The sequence below is a fragment of the Monodelphis domestica genome, chromosome 1 (genome assembly GCF_027887165.1).
Source record: "Monodelphis domestica isolate mMonDom1 chromosome 1, mMonDom1.pri, whole genome shotgun sequence".
Taxonomy (NCBI): domain Eukaryota; kingdom Metazoa; phylum Chordata; class Mammalia; order Didelphimorphia; family Didelphidae; genus Monodelphis; species Monodelphis domestica.
In genome coordinates, this window is record NC_077227.1 from 208,534,291 (window position 1) to 208,559,421 (window position 25,131).

The 25,131-nt window shown below is 40.4% G+C and overlaps 1 protein-coding gene across 3 annotated transcripts in view; it reads left to right on the plus strand.

The window, feature by feature from the left end:
- The first annotated feature begins 11,825 nt into the window (after positions 1–11,825).
- Positions 11,826–25,131, plus strand: part of SORD (sorbitol dehydrogenase) — a 69,434-nt gene continuing 56,128 nt past the window's right edge. Inside the window, exon 1 of one of the 3 annotated variants that reach the window (XM_056810383.1) lies at positions 11,826–12,098. In XM_056810383.1, the coding sequence (XP_056666361.1) occupies positions 11,856–12,098 (243 nt within the window). In that variant the 5' untranslated portion in view covers positions 11,826–11,855. The remainder of the gene's footprint in view (positions 12,099–25,131) is intronic. The other 2 variants (XM_007472472.3, XM_007472473.2) reach the window with 2 other exon arrangements.

Below are 25,131 nucleotides of genomic sequence, written 5' to 3' on the forward strand. Positions count from 1 at the left end.
GGATAATTTTGATTACATGAAATTATAAAGAAGATTTTTTACAAACAAAACTAGTGTAGCCAAAATCAGAAGGAAAGCAGGAAACTGGGGAAAATATTAATAGCAGATTTCTTGGATATAGGCCTTATTTTTCAACTATATAGGGAGTCGAGCCACATTGATAGAAATAAGAGCCAGTTTCCAATTGATAAGTGGTCAAAGGATATGAATAGGCAGTTTTCAGAAGATAAAAATCAAAGCTATCAATAATCATATAAGAAAATGTTCTAAATCACTGTTGATTAGAGAAAGACAAATTAAAACAACTCTGAAGAACCATTTCACACCTAATTGGTTGGCTAACGTGACAGAAAAGAAAAATGATAAATGCTGGAGGGGAGTGTGGAAAAAAATGGGACACTAATATACTCTTGGAGTTGTAAACTAGTCTAACCATTCTAAAGAACAATTTCACACTATGTCCAAAGGGCTATAAAACTGTGCATGCATTGTGGCTCAGCAATACCACTACTAGATCTGTATCCCAGAGATCAAAGAAAATGAAAAATGCCCTATATTACACAAATATTTATAGCAGTTCTTTTTGTTGTGGCAAAGAATTGGAAATTGAGGGGAAACATCAACTGGGGAATGGCTGAACAAATGTTGGTATGTTATTGTGATGGAATTCTATTTTGCTTTAAGAAATGACAAGGCCGATGGCTTCAGAAAATCCTGGGAAGACTTATACAGTATACAGTAAGAGCAATATTGTAACTGCTAAAGACTTAGCTATTCTGATCAACACAATGATCCAAGACAATTCCAAAGGACTCATGAAGGAAAATGCTATCTCCAAAGTGAAGTAAACTTTTCCCACTTTCTTTAATTTTCTTACTTAAAATTTTTTTTTGCAACATGGTTAATATGGAAATATACTTCACATGTGTAGAATTGATATTACAGTGCTCATCTTCTCAATGGGTGGGAAAGGGCCTAGAGTAATGGAGGGATTTTGGAACTAAAAAAAGTTAAAATAAAGAATTTTTTTACAAAGGAAACATTATATGGGTGATTTTCCTCAAACTTCATTCCCTACCCATTTGGGAATTGGTAGACTCCTTCCCATTCCTATGCCACGCATTAACCATCTGCAGCATCTATCTTTAGTTAACTAGATTTAAATACCAATTGAAGCAGAATCATGTTTTCTGTCTCAGATGCAACTCTTCAGGCCCATCCCAGGGAGAGGTATTGCCTAGATATCCAACAGAGGTGGAACTGGTTTCACTAGGTGACTGGACCCCTCCCATTGGACACTTAAACTCAAGATCACCCAGGATAACTTCACCTTGGTTAACTGAGTTTTCTGGTTGACTTCTAGAATTTGTTTCCTCACTTCCTCCTGTGTACCTATCTTACCAATCCTAAAGCCAGGACCAACAATTCTAGTGGATCAAATTAGTCCAGACTCCATGTCCAAAGTAATACTCCCAAGGGGCAAAACTAGATCTAAATGCAATTGGAAAATATTTAACAGTTCATGAGAATAAAACTTTATTCATCAGTCATATCCCACTCATTGTGACCCATTTGGGGTTGTCCTGGCAAAGATAGCAGAGTGTTTTTTTTTTTGCCATTTCCTTCTCCAACTCATTTTACAGATGAGGAAACTGAGATAAACATTGTTAAATGACTTTCCCAGGGTCACACAGCTAGTAAGTATCTGAGGAGAACAGAGATAATGTTAATATGTGGTCCTCTAAGTCAATATGTGGCCCACAGAGAGCCTTGTTTATAGGCTCTTTTTATTTGAGTTTGATCCCAATGTTCAAGGATGTTCTACCATTTAAGTGGTCTTAAAGGTATTCTTGAATAATCCTTACCTCAGGGACTAAAGAACTCTGGCATGGGTGGCACTAGAAGAAAAAAACGAAAGTAGTAAGATATCAAGGAAGGCAACAAGCAATTAAAGGCTTCCTTCTAGAGTAACAGAAAACTCTAATTTCTAGGCTTTGTTTTCTCAACAGGCAAGAACTGGGTCTTGGACCTTAGTGTTCTTTTTCATGTGGTAGAAATCCATGAAATCTACAGAAATCAATTTGATACCAAGTCTTTGCTGTCCACAGTGTGTTTTCAGACATAAAGCAATGAACCTCAGCAGCACTGGGAACATTGTGTCCTTGTAGCTTGTCCCAGGGCCAGGGCCAATAACAAAATTTAGCCTGGACTAACTCTACTCAATATTCCTCCATGGTTATCAACCAGGACTTCCTTTTCCATGGGAGTACTCTCAGGGGAGAATATCAAATCTTTGCCCTTATAGCCTCTGTTGAAGGACTTTACCTTTTGTGGAGGCTGGACAAATAATTTTACCTCACTTCTGTCTCTAAGCAAGTAAGGCAATGCCCAATAATTCTAGCCCTAAGCCAATCAACCTTTAGTAAGCACCTACTGTGTGCTAGGCACTGGGATAAGCACTGAGGAAAGGAAAAAAAGTCAAAAAGACAATCCTTGCCCTCAGGGAGCTTACAATCTCTTACTTTTCCAAGCCTTTCCTGAGAAGGAACTCTTTGACTAATGGGTACTAGATTGATAGCTATTTGGAAAGATTGTGTTAGCTCCATATCACAGTAAGCCAATGGCTGCTATTTGTTTTCAGTAGATGGTATCATCAGATCCTACTCAATTACCATCTTTGTACTGATGATTATCAAATCTACTTTTGGAATCCACAAGTAACTTTTCTGAGTTCAAATCTGGTCTCAGACACTTACTAGCTATGTGAAACTGGGCAAGTCACTTAATTTTTTTTGGCCTCAGTTTCCACCAAGGAGTCTGAAAGGGAGCACTACTATGGTCCAGGCATTATGTTAATAAGCACTTAATACATATTATCTCATTTGATCTTCAAGATGCTGCTACTATCTCTATTTTAAAGACAAAGAAGTTGAGGCAAATAAAGAGTAAATGACTTGCCCAAGGTCACACAACTACTAAGTGTCTGAGTTTGGATTTGAACTCTAGTCTTCCTGATTCCAGGTCCAGGGCTCTGGAATTTCTGACTGGTTGTCCTGCTTCCAGGCAATTAGTGAACTATCATTTATTAAAAACCTACTTGGGGGGACAGCTAGATGGCTCAATGGAATGAGAGCCAGGCCTGGAAATGGGAGGTTCTGGGTTCAAATTTGACCTCAGACACTTCCTAACTGTGTGACAAGTCACTTAATCCCAATAGTCTAACCTCTATCACACTTCTGCCTTAGAATGCATACTTAGTTTAGTTTCCTTATTGCCTTCTTTAATTCCTTCATTTTTAAAAATTTTCTTATTGGTAAAGCTAACATTTCTAATACAAAATTAAATAATAGTGGTGATAATGGGCATCCTTGCTTCACTCCTAATTTTATTTTGAAGGTTTATCCCCATTACATATTATATTTGCTGATGGTTTTAGGTAGATGCTACTTATTTTAAGGAATGAGTCATTTATTTCTATGCTTTCTAGTGTTTTCAAAAGGAATGGGTGTTGTATTTCGTTGAAGGCTTTTTCTGCATCCATTGAGATAATCATATAATTTCTGTTAATTTGGTTATTGATATAGGCAATTATGAGGATGGTTTTCCTTGTATAGATTCTAAGACAGAAGGGAAAGGTTTAAAAAACCCACCTACTTAAGTACCAATATGTACTGTGCTAAGGATGTAAAAGAATCCTATCATATTGGCTATATAAACAAAAAGGAAAATGATAAATGTTGGAAATGTGGGAATGTGGGAAAATTGGGACAGGGATGAACTGTTGTGCTGCGAATTGTGAATTGTGAACCAATACAATCATTCTGAAAAGCAATAAGGAATCATGTCCAAAAGGCCACAAAACTATTCATACCCATTTACCCAACAATACCATTACTGGGTTTGGATCCCAAAGAGATCAGAAATAGAGGAAACTTGTACATAAATATGTTAAGCAGTTGTTTTTGTAGTGGCAAAGAATTAGAAACTGAGGAGGTGTCAATCAATTGGAAAATGGCTGAACAAGCTGTAGTATAATGCTGTAATGGAAAACTATTGCTCCATAAGAAATGATGATCAGATTGAATTTAGGAAAACCTGGAAAGACTTAGATGAACTGATGCAAAGTGAAGTGAGCAGAAACAGGAGAACAGTGTAGACAGTAACAGAAATATTGCAATATAATCAACTGTGAAGTACTAAACTAATATCAGCAAAACAAGGTTTCAAGATAACCCCAAGTGACTCATGATAAAAATACTATTAACAGCTAAAGAAGGAACTTTTGGACTTAGACTGAATTCCAATCTAATTTTCTGACTTATTTCACAGTACATCCTCTTGTTCTTTATTCTAGACAAACTGAACAGCATGCTAGTCTGATGTTGTCTTGTCTTTCTTCCATTTGTTTCATTTGTGAAAATCCATTCTCATGCTTGGGGTGTACTCCTTCCCCAATTATGTGTGTTGAAGTTATTGTCTTCTTTGAAGAACCAACTAGTTTTGGTGTACCTATGAAGATTTCAGTTATTTAGAGTAAGTTGGTTTCTCCCTCAAAGGCAAGGAAATTGCCCTAAGAACTTAATTGGTCCAGGAGACTAAGGGTGCAGATATTGACACAGCTTCAATGGGGCCTATGGCATAAAAAGTCCTGCCCTATCAGGAGTTGGGAATTTTATGAACTCTCTACTGGTGGGTGACAGCATGCCTTCTTGATCTGGCATATCTTCTTTTTTTTTTTTTAAACCCTTACCTTCCTTCTTGGAGTCAATACTGTGTATTGGCTCCAAGGCAGAAGAGTGGTAAGGGCTAGGCAATGGGGGTCAAGTGACTTGCCCAGGGTCACACAGCTGGGAAGTATCTGAGGCCAGATTTGAACCTAGGACCTCCAGTCTCTAGGACTGGTTCTCAATCCACTGAGCTACCCAGCTGCCCCCTGGCATATCTTATTACAAGAAGAAGGGAGTATCCACTTGCACCAACATCATCCATGTTGGATAGCCTTTCCATGAATAGAAAGTAAACTTTTTGTTAAATGTGAAATATCTCATTTTATTCCAATCCTGAATCTGAACCACTGGAGGAGTCAAAGAAAGACGGGCCTGGCTGGCTAATAAACATTTATTAAGATCTACTAAGTGCAAGGTATACTACTAGATAGTAGTGGTAGTCTCTCGGTGACCAAGAATGACAATTGTCTTTGTGCATTATCATCTATTGATGTACCCTCATGTGGCTTTGGAGTCCAAAGGCTGAGGCACAGAGTTTGTGGCACATGGGGCATGGGACGCCAGTTGTTACGGGAGGTGCGGTTGTGGCCTGGTGTCGGCGTTCACACGCAGCGGCAAGACGTCGATGTCGCTCATCTTCAAAGGTGGCGGCGGCATGGTTAATGTGGCTTTGCCAGCTGCTTCTGTCAGAGGCAGCAAGTTCTAGTTGCTTTGGTGTCATGCCAGCCCACTTCAGGTTTGACTTTAGCTGATCCTTGAATCTTTTCTTTGGTCGGCCTTGTTTCCTGAGTCCAGCTGACAGTTCACCATAGAATACCTGTCTTGGTATTCGCTGTGGGTCCATGAGGATGATGTGTCCAGACCATCGTAGCTGGATTTTGAGGACCATGACTTCGATGCTGGTGGAGTTGGCTCTGTTGAGGACTTCCTGATTGGAGATTTGGTCCTGCCATCGAATCCTCATGATTGACCGGAGGGAGCGTTGGTGGAATTGCTCCAACTGCTTCATGTGCTTCCGGTACAGTGTCCATGTCTCGCAACCGTACAGGAGCGAGCTAAGGACCACTGCGTTATATACTTTGAGCTTCGTCGCAGTGCTTACACCTCTGTGTTGGAGGACTTTGGAGCACAGCCGCCCAAGTGCCTGGCTGGCTTTATGGATCCTGGCATTAATCTCGTGGTCTAGGGACCCGTCGTTGGCAATGGTGCTGCCCAGGTACTTGAAAGTGTTGACGTTAGAAAGTTGTGTGCCGTTGTTTGTAATGCACAGCTGGTTAGTTGGCCTCCCTGGTGCAGGTTGGAACAGCACCTCTGTTTTGCTGAGGCTGATAGTCCAAACAGTTTTGTTGCGGTGGAGAACCTGTCCACAATGGTTTGAAGATGATTTTCTTGGTGGGCCATGAGAGCACAATCATTTGCAAAGAAAGCTTCCAGGATAAGTCTCTCTGTTGTCTTTGTTTTTGTAGTCAGGCGGCAAAGGTCGAATAGTGAGCCATCAAGTCGGTATTTGATATAGATGCCCAGGTCTAGATCCATCACAACATGTCATAATACTTGGGTGAAAAATAGGTTGAATAGTACCGGAGCGAGGACACAGCCTTGTTTCACACCATGGGAGATGTAGAAGCGATCGGAAGTCTCGCCACCAGATAGGACTTCCCCTGTCATGTCGACATGAAAGAGCTGGATCAGTTTGACGAATTTTGCTGGGCAACCGAGCTTGCTGAGGATCACCCACAATGTGTCCCTGTTCACTGTGTCGAACGCCTTTGTCAGGTCTATGAAGACAATGTAGAGACTTAGGTTCTGCTCAAGGCATTTTTCCTGCATTTGCCTCACCGTGAAGACCATGTTGATGGTGCTGCGATCTGTTCGGAAGCCACATTGTGATTCAGGCAGGTTCTGCTCTGAAACAGATGACAGGAGTCTGTTGAGTATAACATGGGCGAGGATCTTTCCAGCAGTGGAGAGTAGTGAGATGCCCCTGTAGTTGTCACAGGCTGCTCGTGAGCCTTTGTTCTTGTATAGGGCTACGATGGAGGCATCTCTGAGTTCTGGGGGCATGTCTTCCTCTTCCCATATGCTGGTCAGCACTGTGTGGAATGCCTGGAGCGCCTTTCCATTTAAGGCCTTGTACACCTCAGTTGGGATCCCGTCTTTACCGGGTGCCTTGCCTGCACTCATTTGTTTAATGGCTTTTTGGACTTCCTCTATTGAAGGAGGGATGTCAAGTTGTTCAATGGTGCGGTTTTGGGGGGGTCTGGTCAAGGGCGCTTTGGTCGACTGAAGAGGGTCGGTTGAGAAGCTGACTGAAGTGCTCTTTCCACCTGTTGCTGATGCCTTTTTTATCTTTTATGAGAGTGTCACCGTCAGAGGATAGCAAGGGAGTGGTGGTGGGTTTTAATGGCCCATAGACAGTCTTGAGGGCACTGAAAAATTGTTTGTAGTTTTTTGTATCAGCAAAAGGCTGGATTTCTTCTGTCTTTTTTTCCCACCATCGGTCATGCATCTTCCTGATCTCACGCTACACTGTGGCTTGGAGAGACTTGAATCTGTCCTTTTTAGGAGCAGAGTTTGGTTATTTTGCCACTCCATAAAGGCTTTGTTCTTTTTGCTCAATAGATCTTCAATAGCAGTGTTGTTCTCATCGAACCAGTCCTGGTGGTTGCGTTGTTTGGGGCCTAGGACTGCCTTTGATGTTTCCTTCACTGCGTCTGAAATGGTTCCATTTCTTGGTTGAGCTCCAGTGAGTGGTCCCTTGGCAGACAGCTTGTTGTCCAGGCAGGACTGGAATGTTTGCAAATAAGATGGATCTCTAAGTCAACTCATGTTGTAAAATGCGCGAACTGTCTGGGCGCGTTTTGGATGGGGAGGCGCAATGCGCATTTGAAGAGTCGCTCTAACCAATCTGTGGTCTGTCCAACATTCAGTTCCTCTCATGGCTCTGGTGATCTTTACATCCTGGATGGCTCGCCGGCGTACAATGATGTAATCAATGAGATGCCACTGTTTTGATCGTGGGTGCATCCACGTTGTTTTATATTTGTTCGCCATTCTGAACAGTGTTTGTGATGGTTAGTTCGAACTCTGAGCATTTGCTGAGTAGCAGTAGTCCATTGTTGTTCATTTTGCCCATGCCGTGTTTGCCGAGCACTCCTTTCCATCTTTCATGGTCCTGGCCAGCACAGGCGTTGAAGTTTCCCAGTAGTATCAGCTTGTCATTGGTGGGCACTGAGTGCAGGACGGCACTCAGGTCAGAGTAGAACTGCTCGATGGTCTCCTCTGTGCTGGTCAGTGTAGGGGCATATGCGCTGATGATTGTGGCATACAGGTCTTTGCTGAGAGGCAAAGGGATCTTCATGAGCCTCTTGCTGATGCCCACAGGCAAGTCTGGCAGCTGTTTGAGCAAACTGGTCTTGATAGCCAGGCCAGCACCGTGAACTCTGTCTTCATTTGTGGCTCTACCTTTCCAGAAGAAGGTATATCCAGTGGTGGGTTCACTGAGTGATCCCTCTTCTGGTAAGCGTTGTTTCACTTAAGGCTGCGATGTCGATGTTATATCACGCCAGTTCTTTACCAATTAGAGCTGTTCTTCTCTCAGGTCTTGGGGTATTCTCTCTATCAAGTAATGCTCTGATGTTCCATGCTCCTAGTAGGAGTTTCTTTGTATTTTGTTTCTTTTGATTTCGACTGCTTAAAGGGATGACCTGCCAGCCATGGTGTGCTGACCGGGTGTTTGTAGGGCAGGCAATGTTTGGGATACCTTTTCTAGACCCCTCCCTTGATTAGGGTGAGCAGTGCTGTCCTAGAAAGGGCTGCTCAGTCGCCCAGGATGCTGCCGAACTTCCCTGCTGCCCACAGGGCCGAGCGACCACTGGTCCATGGGCCGCCTACGTGCAGGATCATGACTACAACTGCCAGTGGTCACCTCCACCTGTTGCATCGTCACTCCCCCATTGCCCCAGGTCTTGAAGAGGGTCGACGAGGTTAGGATAAATGAGCGTGCACAAAGATACTTGTGCGTGAAAGAGATTTAAGTGGAAAAGTCGATGCACAGAGACAGTCCCACTCTCTCGGCGTTGGAAGCCTGGGACCATTGGCACAAAAAATTGTTACGTCTGGAGACTTCCTCAGCTGCATTGGATGGGCGTGTTGTCTTTTGTGCTCCAACACGCTCTAAGCACTCCACAGTGCTTTGCTGCATCGCCATCTCAGCCGTTGAACCTTCTTATTGATTTCTTCTGCCTGTTCCGCCGAAGCAGTCTTCACATGCTGGGTGAGCAAAGCCCTGGTTCACCAGGGGTCGACGACCCAATGACTACCCTCACAAGGTTTAGCCAGCCTGTCGAAGCCATTGTCCGGAGTGTGGCTGCTGCCACATGCTAGCAGCTACTGGGAGCCACAAGTGAGAGCTGGGTGTCAGGTGGGGGTCAGAGGCTGGAGAGCTGCCCTAGGAGGGCATGGCAAGCCCTCCATACCAGAGATACTACCCCTCCCTGAGCACCCTATACACCCCACTGGATACTAGGAAATTAAAGGCAAAAACAAATCTGTCCCTGCCCTCAAGATTCTATTGCAAGTCTAAGGACTTTGTGGAAGAGGAAATAGGGGGTAGCTAGGTATCACAGTGGATAGAGCACCAAGTCTGGAGTTGGAAGACTCAGATTTAAATCTGGCCTCAGATATTTCCAAGCTGAGGTGACCCTGTGCAAGACACTTAACTTTATTTGCTTAGCTCTTGCCCTTTTATCTTAGAGTTCTTACTAAGACAGAAAATAAGGGTTTAAAAAAGAAAGATGATAAAGCTTTTGGGTAAGGCTGTTACCTATTCAGACCTAGGTAGATTATTTTGGCAGCTATATGAAGGAATGCTTGGAGAGGAGAAAGAGTGGGGACCAAATATGATACCATTATTATAATTTAAGAGAGGTAATTTGGATCTGAACTATGCTATTGGTCATGAGAAGGACAGATGTAAGAAGTGGAGTTAGAATTGACAATATTTGGCAACTGCTTTGATATCAAGATGGAGAGAGAGGGAAGAATCAAAGATAGTACCAAGCTTATGAAACAGAGTGACTAGAAGGGTGATAATACCTATTAGAGAAATGGAAATGAGGAAGTTCAGAGGAGGGAAGACTTTAGGAGAGAAAGATCATATGGTCATAAATTTAGAGTAGAGAAGACTCTTATAAGTAATTTAATCCAGTCTTACCATTTTTACATAGAACCTTTCCCAATACTTTTTGCTCAAAGTGATCTTCTTACTCAGGTAGCTAGGTGTTTTGGTAGATATAACACTGGCCTTAGAATTAGAAAGACCTGAGTTCTAAATCCTGCCCTAGGTACTTACCAGCTGTGTAACCCTGGGGAATTCATTTAACCACTATCTCCCTCAATTTCTTCATCTATAAAATAGGAATAATAATAGTACCTTCCTCCCAGGATTGCTATGAGGACCAATAGTACTCATAAAGTGCTTTGTGAACCTTAAAAGTGCTATATAAATTTTAGTTTGACCACTATTAAAATATTAAAATGTCCTTTTTAGTTGAACTGAAGATATTAAATAACAAATATTTCTTCAGTTTACAATCCTTTCCAGACTTGCCAGATTGAAAAACCCCAAAAAACTTTGTCAGTACTTAATCAAACTTTGAAGGAAGAAATGGTAAATGAAAATGAATTGAGTGGTAACTAGACTTAGAATAGAGAAATATAACTTTCCCCCTTTCCTTAAGGGAAGACCACATCGATCTAAAGCAGTCTCTTCATTACTGTGTCCAGCTTGTAGTGGGCGGGGGGGAGGTATGAGGGAGGGAATGGGGATTGGAAAGAATTTTTGATGGGAGTGTGCCTATATGGCTGAACTCTAAGATTGATTCTTAAGATTAAGTAACTATTGTTCAGGACTGATTAAGCAAAAAGTTAACTTTTACCTTACCTTGAGTTTGCAACTATGTTTTATCATATCATGAACTTTTCTTTGTTCTCTAAATGTTACTTGAAAAATATTTTGTGGTAGAGACATCTTAGGGCACCAGGGAATGCTTCTTTTGCTTTCTCATTTTCTCTCTGTGAATCTCTCCCTCCCTCCCTCTCTCTCTCTCTCTCTCTCTCTCTCTCTCTCTCTCTCTCTCTCTCATGGAATAATGCTCGAATTTAGAAAAATAATTACATTAATAAAAATTGTTTCTTGCACATTTAAGGCCTATAACTCGGAGTATAATTTTTCTTCCACACTACTTTCATCTATCCTTGGTTCTTACCTTCTTTCTCTCTTTAAAAAACAAACAAAAACAAAAAACAAAAACAAAACAAAACAATTATTCTAGGTGGCATAGTAGATTGAGTGCTTGGCCTGGAGTCAGGAAGTTCAAATTTGAACTCAGACTAGCTGTGTGACCCTGTACAATCTTTTTACCCAACTGGCCTCAGTTACCTCCTCTGTAAAATGAACTGGAGAAGGAAATGGCAAAACTATCTTTGCCAAGGACAATGGTTTAAAAAAAAACAAAAAAACAAAAAACAAAACTGGACTTACATGAACTCCTGCAAAGTGAGTCGACCCAGAAGAACACTGTATAATATTGTAACAAAATGACCCACTGTGAAAGATTTAGTTACTCCCCCCATGATGAAAAATGCTATCCACCTCCAGAGAGAACTGATGAACTGAGTGCAGATGAAAGTAAACTTTTTTCACTCTTCATTTTTCTTGCCTCCTCCCCTCCCCTCCCTTTCCCCCGCTCCTTTCCTCTCTCCTCCTCTCTTCTCTCCTCTCCTTTCCTTTTATTTATTTATTTATTTATTTATTTTGGCCACTTGGCTAGAATGGAAATATATTCTGAATGACTTTAAATGAATAATTGATTTCAGAGTGCTTGCCTTCTCAAACGATGTGGGGAGGGCCCAGGTGGGAGAGAAATTGCGATTTTTCAAAAGGTGAATGTTGAAAATAAATACATGTTTTTTAAAGGGTAATTCCTGCCATCAAGGAGTTTATAATCCAATAGAGAAGTCAGAAAGTAAACAAAGCGACCTCCGGAGTTCTACGAAGAGAGAACCTCCACATGGCTGTACCTTCCGTTAGAGCCGAGAGGAACCAGCCTCCTTCCATCAGCAGCGATGAACCCCGCCTTTCCCCCGCCCTCCGCCTCTGCAGAGGGGAGCCCCGCCCCATGCTATCTAGCGTCGGAACCCGAGTCCTCCTCCCTCAACTCGGCTCCGGCTCTGGTGCTGGGCTGCTACTTAACGGGATCAGGCCCTCCGCAATCACGAGCCCTAGATCCCCGAGTGGCAGTTGGAGACATGGAGGACCTAATTGACAACCTCTCCGTGGTGGTGCACGGACCCCAAGACCTGCGCTTGGTAAAGAAAGAAGGGAGGCGGTGGTGGGGACCCAGCTTCCTCCGATCCCTGAAACACCTCCCCCTAACTCCCCTTGGCCCAGCACTGGTGCCCGTAGGTTCCCCTGAAAACATTTTCCAGATTTAAGCTCTCCACTTCTGGCGCTCTGATCCAGCCCCGGCCCCCTCCCCTTCACCGAGTGCCCAGCGCTGCTCAGAAGTATTCCCACAATCCCCTTCTTCTTAGACATACTCGAGGTCGGATCTAAGGCCTTTAGGGCTGGGAAAAGGGGGTGCAGATCCTCCCTCCCACCTGCGAACTGCGGGTGCATCTTCTAGTCTTGACGTAAGCACCTTTTGTAGAGTGGTACGGAGGAAAAACAAACGAGGCGAATTTGAGATCCCTGGCTTTTCCTTTCCCTTTCTGAGCATTTAATTGATTCATTGTTGTTTTCTGGCCCCAGGTCTTCCTGTCTTCTTTCCCTGCACTATACCTCCAGTCTGGTTATTTCCCTTTAAAACCAATTCTGTCTTCTTTCCATCCTTAATTGTTCCATTCTCTTTGATCTATTGCCCCCTTCCATAAATCCTGGTTCATTCTAATTAATGATTTTCCTTGTCTCAATCCCTTCTCCCTTGTGCTTAGCTTGCAAAAACTAGGTATTTGCCCTGTTGCACCTATTTTTGTCTCCCAGACTCCTTGCTGTCTTTAGTTCACAGCCTCTGGGGATTAAAGGTCAAGTAACTGCTGAGTGAGCTTAGACTTTGGCCAATGCTCCCTTCCCTGCTGCATCCATCCTCCTGCCCAGGTTGCTCAAGGCAGGCACAGTCAAAAACAGAAAGGAAGACTTCATCCCATAATAAGAACGGCTCAGGTTTTTCTAGCACTTTTAAGGTTTACAAAAAAATTTTTTTTCTCACAACCCAAACTCATTGTCATATGATCAAATGACAGTGGTCAAACCAATGTCATTGCAGGCCATGAACCCAGATGTCTTTTAGTTAAGTGCCCTTTTCAGTATGCCCCACTGCTCCATTATATGGAGAAGATAATTTCCCTATGTGCCTTTTTGTGCCTTCCAAGAAAATACTAATATTTAGATTTTAAAGAAAGATTTGGACTTTGTTGCCTCACTCCCCAGATGGTCCTTGGAAATAAGCCCTTCTAGAGGGCCTCAGTTTTCTCTGTGAGTCTGGACCCATTGATCATTAAGGTTATTTGCAACTCTAGCAGGCTATGATTTTGTGATTTATAATTAGATGTTCCTGGGATATTGATATAGAAGAAATTGGTGTCCCTGGATAAGTGGCCAAAGCAGCCTTGAATTGATTTACTGCCATCATCTGCCAATGGTAGCTAATATTTTGTCATCTCAACCTTTTGGCAGATGCATTTTGGTATTTTTGTGGTCTATTGAATAGGGCATTAGCCTTGGAAGCAGGAAGAGATAGATTCAGTTGCCCTTTAGAGTCACTATACATCCATGCCTCAGTTTCCTCATCTGTAAGACCAGGGGTTAGGACTATCTGATGTTCTATAAGTTTCTTTCTAGAGCAGAATCTCTGGTGCTATATTCTCAAGAAGGAGAGTTTAACATCCACCTATATCCTTCCCTCCCTCTTTCTTCCTCCCCAAAGAGTCTTATAGCTCTGGAGGCAGAGACAAGTGCCACAGTATTTTCTTTGCCATCCTTCTGATTCTTAAACCCTGGTCTTGCCAGAATAAAGCAACAAGCACAAAGGGAATGCAAGGATGGGGGTAGGTGGGACACAGTCAAGGATATGCTTGAGAGAGGCATCCTTGTAAGTCTGGAAGACCTGAATGGAATCTCACCACTGGGCACAGTGACTGTCTAACCCTGGGCATTGAGGAGCCATTGCAGATGTCCTTAAAAAAGGGAGGTTCTTAACAAGAATGCCTTATAGTTTTGAGGGAGTATTTGGTGACCAGCATTTCATGGAATCACCTGAGATTTTAGTGAGAAATAGTGAAAGGAAAGCCAGATTTAAAGGGCAGGAGACCTGATTTGGGTTTTTCCTCTACCTGTGTTATTACCTCTGCTTACTTTTAAGCAACTCATATCACCTTTTGGATTCTGTTTCCTCATCCATAAAATGAGAAGCTCCTCCCCATCTCTTGAATCCTCTGGTCCCAGGGCACAGTGTTGACTGTGAAACACAAAAAGATAATTTTCAAATGATGCCCAGAGAAAAGATTAGAAGATCAAGGCCAGTGTTTTAAACAAAAAAACACAAAATAGAAGTTAGCCTCTTGGTTTCTATTCCTATATGAAGACGCCTCCAGGACTAAAGTAGAATTGAAGAGGCAGGGCAAAACCATGAGGAACAGCCCCAAGTGCTTCCAAAATAGGTAGGCAAAACAAGTTAGAGGTAGGTAGTCCCCACTTTACAAACAGTTTGCATTCCAGAAGGGCATATTGGGAGGTTGGGGAACCTATTTAACCTATAACATACCTGAGTTCTCTAAGACTATAAGATCTGTTGATGGTGGGAATTCTTACACCAATAAAATCACAGGTTGATGGCTATTTTGAAAGCTGAAAGAAATTCTTGGATTTAGGAGAGATTTTTAACATCATCTTGCCTCTTTTTCCCCATTATTTTGAGAGGCATTCTGACCTGGTAGCTTAAGGACTGGCCTTAGGAATCAATAATGCTCTAGTTCTACTTATAACTAAGAGTCATTTAATCTCTCAATATTCCAGGCTACTATATTTCTTTTTTTCCTTTTTTTTCAATTTCAGATAAAAATAATTTTTTTGAGATTTGTTTTTAAAATTCTGAGTTCCAAGTTCTCTCTTTCCTTCCCTCCTCTCTGTGATAGCAAGCAATTTGATATAGGTTATGCATGTGCGATCATGCAAAACTTATTTCCACATTAGTCATATTGTGAGAGAATACATAGATAAAAAAAAAAAAACCTCACCAAAAAATAAAGTGAAAAAATAGCATGTTTCAATCTGTATTCAGATTCCAGTAGTTCTTTCTTTGGAGGTGAATAGCATTTTTCATCTTGAGTCCTTTGGTAGAATTGTTGTAGATTATAGTATTGCTGAAAATAAGTAAGTCATTTATAGTTGATCATCATACAGTATTGTTGTTACTATGTGCAATGTTCTCCTGGTTCTGCTCACTTAATTTTGCATCAGTTCTTGTAAATCCAGGTTTTTCTGAAAGCATCTTGCTTATCATTCCTTATAGCACAATAATATTTGATTATAACCATATACCACAACTTGTTCAGCCATTCCCCAATTGATGGACATTCCCTCAGTTTCTAACTTGGCACCACCACTAAAAGAGCTGCTATACATATTTTTGTATAACTTGGTCCCCAAGCTGCTTTCTGAGATTTAGCAAAAATCCCAATAACCAGTTAAATAATAATGATGATGATGATGATGACAATAATAATAGTGACTAACATTGATATACATCAAATGAGATAATATTTGTAAAAGTGCTTAAGGAAGAACTAGGGAAACATTGTACACAGTGACAGCAATATTGTGGAATTATCAGCTGTGAAAGAGTTAGCTACTCTATAGCAACACAAAGATCCAGGACAATTCTGGGGAATTTAAGACAAAGAATGCTCTCCACCTCCAGAGAAGGACTGCTGTAGTATAAATGCAGATCAAAGTATAGGATTTTTCACTTCTTTATTTGAGTTTTCTTTTGGGGGTTTTGATTTTATATGATTATTCACTAACAAAAATGATCAATATGGAAATATGTTGTGCATAATACATGTATAATCCAGATTGAATCTCTTCCTAGCTCCGGAAGGGAAGGAAGGTAGGGAGACAAGTTTGGTTATATAACTTCAGAAATCTTATGTGGAAATTTGTTAAACCATGCAGTTGGTAAAAATAAATCAATAAAATAAAAATTTTAAAGTGCTTAGCACAATGGGTGGCACATAGTAGAACTATACATTCCTCCTTCCCTTATACCACTTGCTATGTGCTAGGCACTTTACAAGTATCTTATTTGATTCTCACAACAAATCTGGGCAGTAAATGCTATTTTTTTATCCTTGTTTTTATACTTAAGGAAACTGAGGCAGACAGAGGTTAAGTGACTTACCTGGGATCATATAGCTAATAAGTATCTGAAGCTATAGTTGAACTCAAGCTGTACTGATTTTAGGCCTAGTACTCTACCCACTCTGCCTCCCAGATGCTACCAGAGTCAACCTTCTCTAGCTCCAAATAGTCAGTAAACATTTATTAAGTGCCTATTATGTGTGGGGCACTATGCTAAGCCCTGGGTAAGAGCCCAGGTAAAGGGGTCGGTATTGGCAAGTAGAGGCACTATTTCATTTTATGAGGTGGGTTAAAGAGGATTTAGGGGTAGAGGTGATAACATACAGAAAAGGAGAGAAGATGTATCTCTTAGAGGGTGTCTTCAATTTTTTGGGTAAAATTTGTGGCATTCCTCAACCCAAAGGTCCTAAGATCATCCAGGAGAGTAATTCCTCACCAAGTTCGTCCACTTGACTGGATGTCAATAAATTAAAAGGCAGGGGCAGTAGATGGTTCAGTGGACAGAGCATCAGGCCTGGAGTTGGAAGGACCTGGGTTCAAATCTGGCCTCAGACACTGTCTAGCTATTTTACTCTGTGCAGTCACTTAACCCCAATTGCCTAGTTCTTGCTTTTCTCTCTTTGAGTTACTAAAATAAAAAGTAAAAGGGTGCAAAAAAAATTTCCAAGGCAAGGTTAGAAGATAAAAGTTTAAAAAGCATCAGTTGATGGGCATTGGCTAGGTAACTAGCAAATTTGTAGAGAAAAAATGGAGATTCACAAAAATGTAGGGTTTTATACAGCTTTAGGTCCACATTAAAGGTGGCAAAAGGAACCAATTAGATGAGGCTACTAAGCTATTTTCCTTATTTGGGAGGTTGAATTATAGGGAAAAGATGTCAGGTGATTTGTCTGAGAATGTCTTAATGTTGTTAACTTTGTAGTTTCATGAGTTCCCTAAGATCATGCCTGTTCTAATAGAGATTTTTCCCTGTAGTTAGGCTCATCAGACCATCTTGGTGTGGGACTAGAGATATAGAAGGTCTCTAAACAATCTCATCATAATATCCAGATGGGGCAGGAAGTTTCTAAGATATTGGAGGTATTATTCAAGATAAAATTTGTGGGCTTGTCCTGTTGAATAAAATACAGGATGAAGGTCTGTCTATACAACTCTGTAGTTATCTTTCTTTGATCTCTAAGTAGTCTTCCCTAAAATCACAGCACACAGATTTTATCCATTTCCTCCATAGTTGTTAGCTGAGAAGGGAATATAGGAGGGGGAGCTTTGGGAGACTTGAAAAGGGATAAAAAGCTTGGGAAGGGGGGCAGCTGGGTAGCTCAGTGGATTGAGAACCAGGCCTAGAGACGGGAGGTCCTAGATTCAAATCTGGCCTCAGCCACTTCCTAGCTGTGTGACCCTGGGCAAGTCACTTGACCCCCATTGCCTAGCCCTTACCACTCTTCTGCCTTGGAGCCAATACACAGTATTGACTCCAAGAAGGAAGGTAAGGGTTTAAAAAAAAAAAAAGCTTGGGAAGAACCTTAGTGAGGGTCCAGTTGAGATTATATAACAAATTTGTAGTGGACCCAATCAGAATGATTGAGCAATTTTCACAACCTTTGTTCAGTAGCATACGTGTAAGAGCACATGATGGGAATGATCCAAAGCTGAAACTTGGCAGGGTATACAATCACTGACATGAGAGAGCCAGGAATTCAAGAAAAGAGTGTAGAGTTGAACTGGTTTCACCAAGGGGTCAAGTTGAGAGAAAGAGGAGAGAAAGTGGTTAGTACAGAGGAATTAGACCAAGAGAATTGAAGTGTAAAGAGATTGGAGGTCATAGTGTGGACAGAGAGGAGATTTTGGTATTGGGTGGAAACCTAATAGACTGTGACAAGAGAAGGGAATTTCAGAGTTCATAAATGTGGAGGAGGTACATTTATACATAGACTTCCTGTTATAGACCCAGGAATTTGGAGGAAGTATTAGTATGTGTATTGAAGTCACCTCATATGAGGTCAAGAGTTGGAGAAAAGTTAAAATTGGGAGCCAAAGAGTTGAAATAATTGATGAAGGAAGGGTGTGTGTGGGGGGGAAATGTCCTAGAGATTTGTAGACAAAAGTTACCAGAATTTTGATTGGATGATAGATGTGAACTGTGTGAGCCTTAAAGGAGGAAAAGGTCCTGAGTGGTAGTGGTAGGGATAGTCTAATAGAAGAGACAACAAGCAAACAACTCTGTATACTCAAGTTATATATAGGATAAAAATGGGAATAACTGACAGAAGGAAGGCACTAGAATTAAGATGGACAGGGAAGGACTTCCTTTAGAAGGCAGATTTTTTTTAACCTTACTGTCTGTCTTAGTAGCAACTCTTAAGAGAGAAAGGTGAGGACTAGGCAAATGGTAATAAGTGTCTTGCCCAGGGTCAAACAGCTAGGAAGTGCCTAAGGCCAGAATTGAACCCAAGTTCTCCCAATTCCATTGGTGTTCTATTCACTGTGACACTTAGCCGCCCCAGGAAATGAGTTTTTAACTAAGGGAAATCAGGGAAGGTAGAGAGTGGAGATGAAGAGAGAGAGCATTCCAGGCACGAAGACAGCCAGTGAAAATTTCTGGAGTTGGAAGATGGAGTGACTTTTGTTTTTCAAGCAAATGATTTCACTGAGAAGGAAAGGGAGAAGGAGAAAAAAAGCTAAGTGGATATAAGGAAATAGCAAGACTACTTATACCAGCCATCATTGAAAATGTGTTGGCATAGAGGAGGCCATCTTTAACTGCCAGTTAAATAGATTAAGTTGTTAAAAAAAAAACAGTGAGAAACACTGAATCCAATGGGTTTATTGACATTTAACTCTAAAAACAAAGTGCTGACAAGAGTTAACAAACGCCTAAACACATAAAATGAGTAAATATGTAAATCTGAAAGTATATAGCCACAAATTCAATCTAACGAATGGCCTGTAGTATTTGGGGAAGGAAAGATTTTGAATTAGATGCAGTTACAGGAACAGTACGAGTATATCCTGACTGTGCTGTCCAGTTGCTTAAAATATGATTCTGCCTTTTTGTGGGAAAATCTGAAAGCTATCAAGAAGATGGAATATGGACACTGGTTTAGCTAACCTCCATATGAGACTGTTTTTAATGCTACATACTTAGCATGGAGAAGCAACATGGAATGATGAGATAAAGGACTGATTTGGGAGTCAGAAAGATATGGGTTCAAATTCTGAGCCTGACAAATGATAACTGTTATTGTGAGCAAGTAGATTAACCTCTCTGTGCTTCAGACGACTCATTAAGACTTATATGTTGCCTGGAGAGTTTTCACACTAGAATTCCTTCACTCTTGGGTTTAGGCCAAGCCAGCTAGGTGGCACAGTGGATATAGAGAGATGAGACTGGAATCAGGAAAATCCTAGTTCAAATCCAGCTTTAAACACTTAATAGCTGGGTGACCTTGAATAAGTCAGTTAACCTCTGTCTGCCTCAGTTTCCTCAGCTATAAAATGGGGGTTATAATGATACCTACTTACCAGGGTTGTGTGAGGATCAAATAAGATAATATTTGTAAAGTGTTTACTAGCACAATGCAAGGCTTCCCTCCCTTCCCTCCACTCATCTCCTCACTTAAAAAAAAAAAACGCAAAAAAACCTTAGCACACACTAAGAGCAGTTGGCAACATAATTTAGAGATGAAAGTCTATGGGCATATGATACTAAGGAATGTAGAAAATCTACCCTCTACTTTTTGTACTGAATACTATGGAAGGAATAATATTAAAACACCCATACAGAGGGAAATACTTCCTTTGCAGTCAAAGGACATATGTTTAAATCTATCTTTCATACTTCTATGACTTTATATAATCTTGGACTCATTAACTTCCCTTATCTGCAGTTTACTTATCTGTCTAACAAGGGGATTGGATTAGATGACCTCTATCCCTCATAAACTTTGATTTTATAACCAACAATCCAGATTAAATTAAATTAAAAAGGATCAGTTTTACAGTTCATGGTATCTGATATAAATTAAAATCATGAGCAGTACTTTATGAACACTGGAGCAATTAGAGATATATTTTATGTCATCTAAGCAAAAGTTATATATATATATTTCATTTTATAAAGCAGTTTATGTATATTATTTCCTTTTCACCCATATGATAACATACATGGTGCAGTTATTTTCCCTGTTTTGTAGATGATAAATTATGAAAATTGCTTGAAGCCCCAGAGATTGTAATAATAACTCACCTTTTTTTAGTATTTTGAGGTTTAAGAAAACACTTTTCTTCCTAACATCCCTATGAGGCAGGGAATTAATGTAAATATTATTATTCCCATTTTACAGAAAAGGAAATTGAAGTTCAGTTGAATTGACTAACGGGGAAAAGATGGTTTAGTAGAAAGTACACTGGATTTTCAATCAGATTTGGGTTTTAGAACTGGTCATACTTCTGGAGCAAATTATTTTTCTCTGGGCCTCTGTTTCTTTATCTGTAAAATAAGGGGATTGTATTAGTTGATTCCTAAGGTCACTTCTGCTGGGAAATTTTTGATTTTCTGTTTGTGAGCAAGACATCTGCTTTTGAAATGATTAATTGATTATAATTTTTTTAAAGTAGGAAGAAAATGATATGGTTAATCTTTAAGATAATAGAATGATTGCATTTTTCCTTCATTGCAGAGGTGGGAGATTAATGCATACAGCTGATACGTTGGTTGGTAACCCCCCCCCTTTTGTTAGAATGGATATCTCTGGATAGGGGAGGAAGAAGGGATATTTAGAAATGAGTAATAAAACAACAAAAAAGTCATCAATAAAACAATTTTATTATGATTATTATTATTTTAAACCCTTACCTTCTATGTATTGGTTCCAAGGCAGAAGAGTGGTAAGGCCTAGGCAATGGGGGTCAAGTGACTTACCCAGGGTCACACTGCTAGGAAGTATCTGATGCCACATTTGAACCTAGGATCTCTCATCTCTAGTCCTGGCTCTCAATCCACTGAGCTACCCAGCTGCCCTCCAATAAAAAATTTTAAATGAGAACAGCTTTATTTAAAAAATTCAAAATGTCTGTGTAGTTGTATTTGTTTAAATAATTGCCCCTAGATATTTCATTGCTAAAATAGTTTATGTAGAAGGTCAGGATTATGTAACATTTATTAATGAACTCTGAACTATGGCTCAATTTAGCGTGTAACTTCTTCATGTAGCCAGGGGGCTTGTCCTCCACTGGATCAGAAATCACTTGGCTAATTAGAATTCCAGAGGATACAGATAACCTTTAATATATAATAGGATTTCACTTGAAATTGATCTGAGTCCAATGGTTCTGTGGATTATTTCACAACCAGCCTAGACTTGTTACCAGAGATCCTAGGGATTTAACATTTTATTTTCTTTCTTCCACAAAGGGAAAAAACATAATTTTTTCCAGTTGTGGTTTGAGCACCAAAGGACAGAATACGCAGTGTTTTGCTCCAAATTCCCAATAAAACCAACCAAGCAAAACCCTTCAGATAGGATTTCAAGTATTGGGTCATGAATTTGTGTGTTCAGGATGTCTGAAAAGCCTGTAGAACCACTTCTTCTTTGCTTGAATTGTAAAAATTCATCTCCCTTTGTTCATTCTACTTCCTACTGCTAGGGAATTGTATTTCCATTGTTCAAAGTCTTAGACTTACTTATGCTGGTTGGAGTGGTTGGTGATTCTTGTTCTTTGAACTCAAAGAGGACCAAAATAACATCACCATGTCAATGTATAGTGTGTCATCCATGGCTAATCAGACCAATAAGAGCTCAGAAGGTTCTAGTGCAAGTTGGGCACAAATAGCTGTATGAACATTTGGGATAGAAGCTTAATATGCTAACTCCAAATGATATAGGAGCCTATGAATGGAACTTTTCTCTCTCCTCATCTCCATCTCCTGCCTTCCGAGGGATCCTTTAGATATTAATATAACATTAATATATAACTTTAATACAATATAATAGATCTTTCCACCTTCTAAAGAACTTTTCCTAATCCTCCTTCAAGTTTCCTTTGAGATTGTCTCCAATTCATCCATGTCTCTTGTTTGTACCTCATTTGGGTATTAGATTATGAGTTCCTTTAGAGCTGAGACTTTTTTTTTTGGCCTTTCCTTGCATCTTCAGTATGTAGCAAAGTGCCTGGCACAGAGGAGATGATTAAAAAATATTTGTTGACTACAAATCCTACCTTGCAATGTTAACTACCAATGTAATCACTTTGAGAGACTTGGAACTATTATCATTTAGTTAGTAAAGAGGCATTAAGGGCTTACTTGTGTGCCAGACCCTGTGCTAGATGGTGGGGATACAAAGACAAAAAACAAGTAGTCTTTGCTATCAAGGAGCTTATATTCTACTGGAACTGTGGCTTTTCCACTGATAGGTAAATTTAGGATATACACCAAATAAATACAAAGTGATTGTGTGTATTGGAATTGAGAGTAGAAGGTATTGCACTGATAAGAACTGGATTCAAGAAAAAAGTGACATTTATAGTGAGCTTTGAAGAGAACTTGGAGATCTTAGAGGTGGGGATAAGGAATGAGAGTGATCCACAGATGGGAGGACAACCTATGTAAAGGCTAGCGATAGAACATTTTGTACTAAAGATAATACATAGAGATAGAATATTATGTACTGAGAATGATAAGTATACCATTTTGGCCACAAGGGAAAAGTAAGTAATGTGCTATCTGCTTTTAGAAGGGCTTTAAATGACAAAAAGAGAAGTTAGTGCTGTTTGATCCCAGAGGCAAGAGGGAGGTCATTAGAGTTTGTTTTTAAAAAAAAGACTTTTATTAATATCCTTTGGTTTTGCATTGCCTAGATGTCTTCCCTGTTTCCTTCTCCCTTCCAGAGAGCTACCCCTTAAAACAACAAAACATTTTTTAAAGTAGGAAGAAAAAAATTCCACTAAATCAATAGATTAGAAAAAAATCTGAGGTTAAATGCAGTATTCCACATCCACAGAAAGGAGGCATGGGAAGTATCTTTTCATATCTCTTCTTTGGGACCAAGTTAAGTCTTCATGATTTTACTACATTTATTACTGATTATTTTGTGGTAGTTCTTTCCATTAAATTATTTATTATGCCACTGAAACGACTCTCTCCAAAGTTACTCATGATTTCTTAGTTGCCAAATCCAATGGTCTTTATCAATGCTTGTTCTCCTTAGCTTCTCTGTAGCCTTTTGACACTTTGGATCACTCTCTCTTTCTATGTTTTTGGAATACAGCTTTTTGGTGATTCTCCTCCTACTCATCTGACTACCCCTTCTCTGTCTCTAAGGGTTCTGTCCTAGGCCTTCTTTTACTCTTCCTCTATACTACCTCACTTGATGATTTCATCAGTTCTCATGAATTTTATGAACATTTCTATGGTGATAACTTCATCCTCCTATCCACCAGTCTTTCTGCTGACCTCCAGTATCATATCTCCTACTGCTTTTTAGGCATTTGGAACTTGATGCCCAGGAGACATCTGAAACCAAACATGTCCAAAACAGAACTCATTATCTTTCCCCCTAAAACCCAGGCTCCTCAGAGTGTGGGAGCAGAGGGCAACACCATCTTCCCAGTCTCCCAGGCTCACAGTCTAGAAGTCATCCTGGACCACTCACTCTCTCTCACTCTCCCCCCATATCTAATCTCTTGCCACATCCTGTCAGTTTCACCTTTGCAGCATCTCATATATGCCCCTTTCTCTCTTCTGATTGCCACCATTTTAGTGCAGGCCCTTATCAATGCACACACAGATTATTTTGATAGCATCCTGGTGGGTATGTCTGCCTCAAGTCTTTCTCTACACCAATGCATTCACCAATGTGATTTTCCTGAATCCTTGGTCCCACTATGCCATCTATGCCCCTACTCAATAAACTCTGGTGGCTCCCTATTGCCTTCAGGATCAAATATAAAATGTTTTGTTTGGCATTATTGTAGGCTTTTCATAAGCCATCCATCTCCTACCTTTCTAGTCTGTTTATACCTTACTCCCTAACATATACTATTTGATCCAGTGACACTGCTAAGACTCTCCATCTCTCTGCTCCCAGCATTCTCTCTGACCATCTCCCATATGTGGCATGCTTCCCTACCTTCCCTCTGGGGAAGACCTCCCTGGCTTCCAGCTAAAATCTTTCCTTCTGCAGGAAACCTTCCCCAAGCCCTCATATTTCCAGTGCCTTCCCTCTGTTGATTATTTCCTATTTATCTTTGTTTATATTTATTTGCATGTTGGCTCCCCCCATTAAATTTTGAGCTCTTTGAGGGCAGGGACTGTCTTTTGCCTCATTTTGTATCCCTAGTGCTTAGTACAATGCCTAGCCTATAGTAGGTGCTTAATAATTGTTGATTGGATTGATTGTAGACGTTGTGTATATTGTTTTCCTGGCCTATTTATTCCATTGCATCACTTTATATGTCTTTCCATCCTTCTCAATATTCATCATGTTTGTTATTTCTTATAGCACAATATGTTACTTTCATTTATTATGATTTATTCAGTCATTCCCCAATTGATGGGCTTGTTTCTAGTTCTTTCCAAACATAAAAAGTGATATACTATATATATTTAGTATGTATAGACTTCTTTGGGCTTTATTCCTAGCAGTCACTGGAGATTCTTGAGCAAAGTAGTAACATGCTACCTGTGTTTCCTTGGACTAGTCACTTGAACTCCTTAGGTCTCAGTTCTCATTTGTAAAATTAGGGGGTTCAGTTAGATTATCTTTTACATTACCTTTGAACTTTGAATCTCTTGACTTTTGTTACACTAGGAATATTAGTTTGGCAGCTGGGAAAAGACTAGAGGTCTGAGTCCAATTAAGAGGCTATTATGGTTAGGTGACTTAGTGGATTGAGAGCCAAGTCAAGAGACAGGAGGTCCTGGGTTCAAATATGACCTTAGACACTTCCTTAGCTGTGTGATCCTGGGAAAGTCACTTAGCCCCC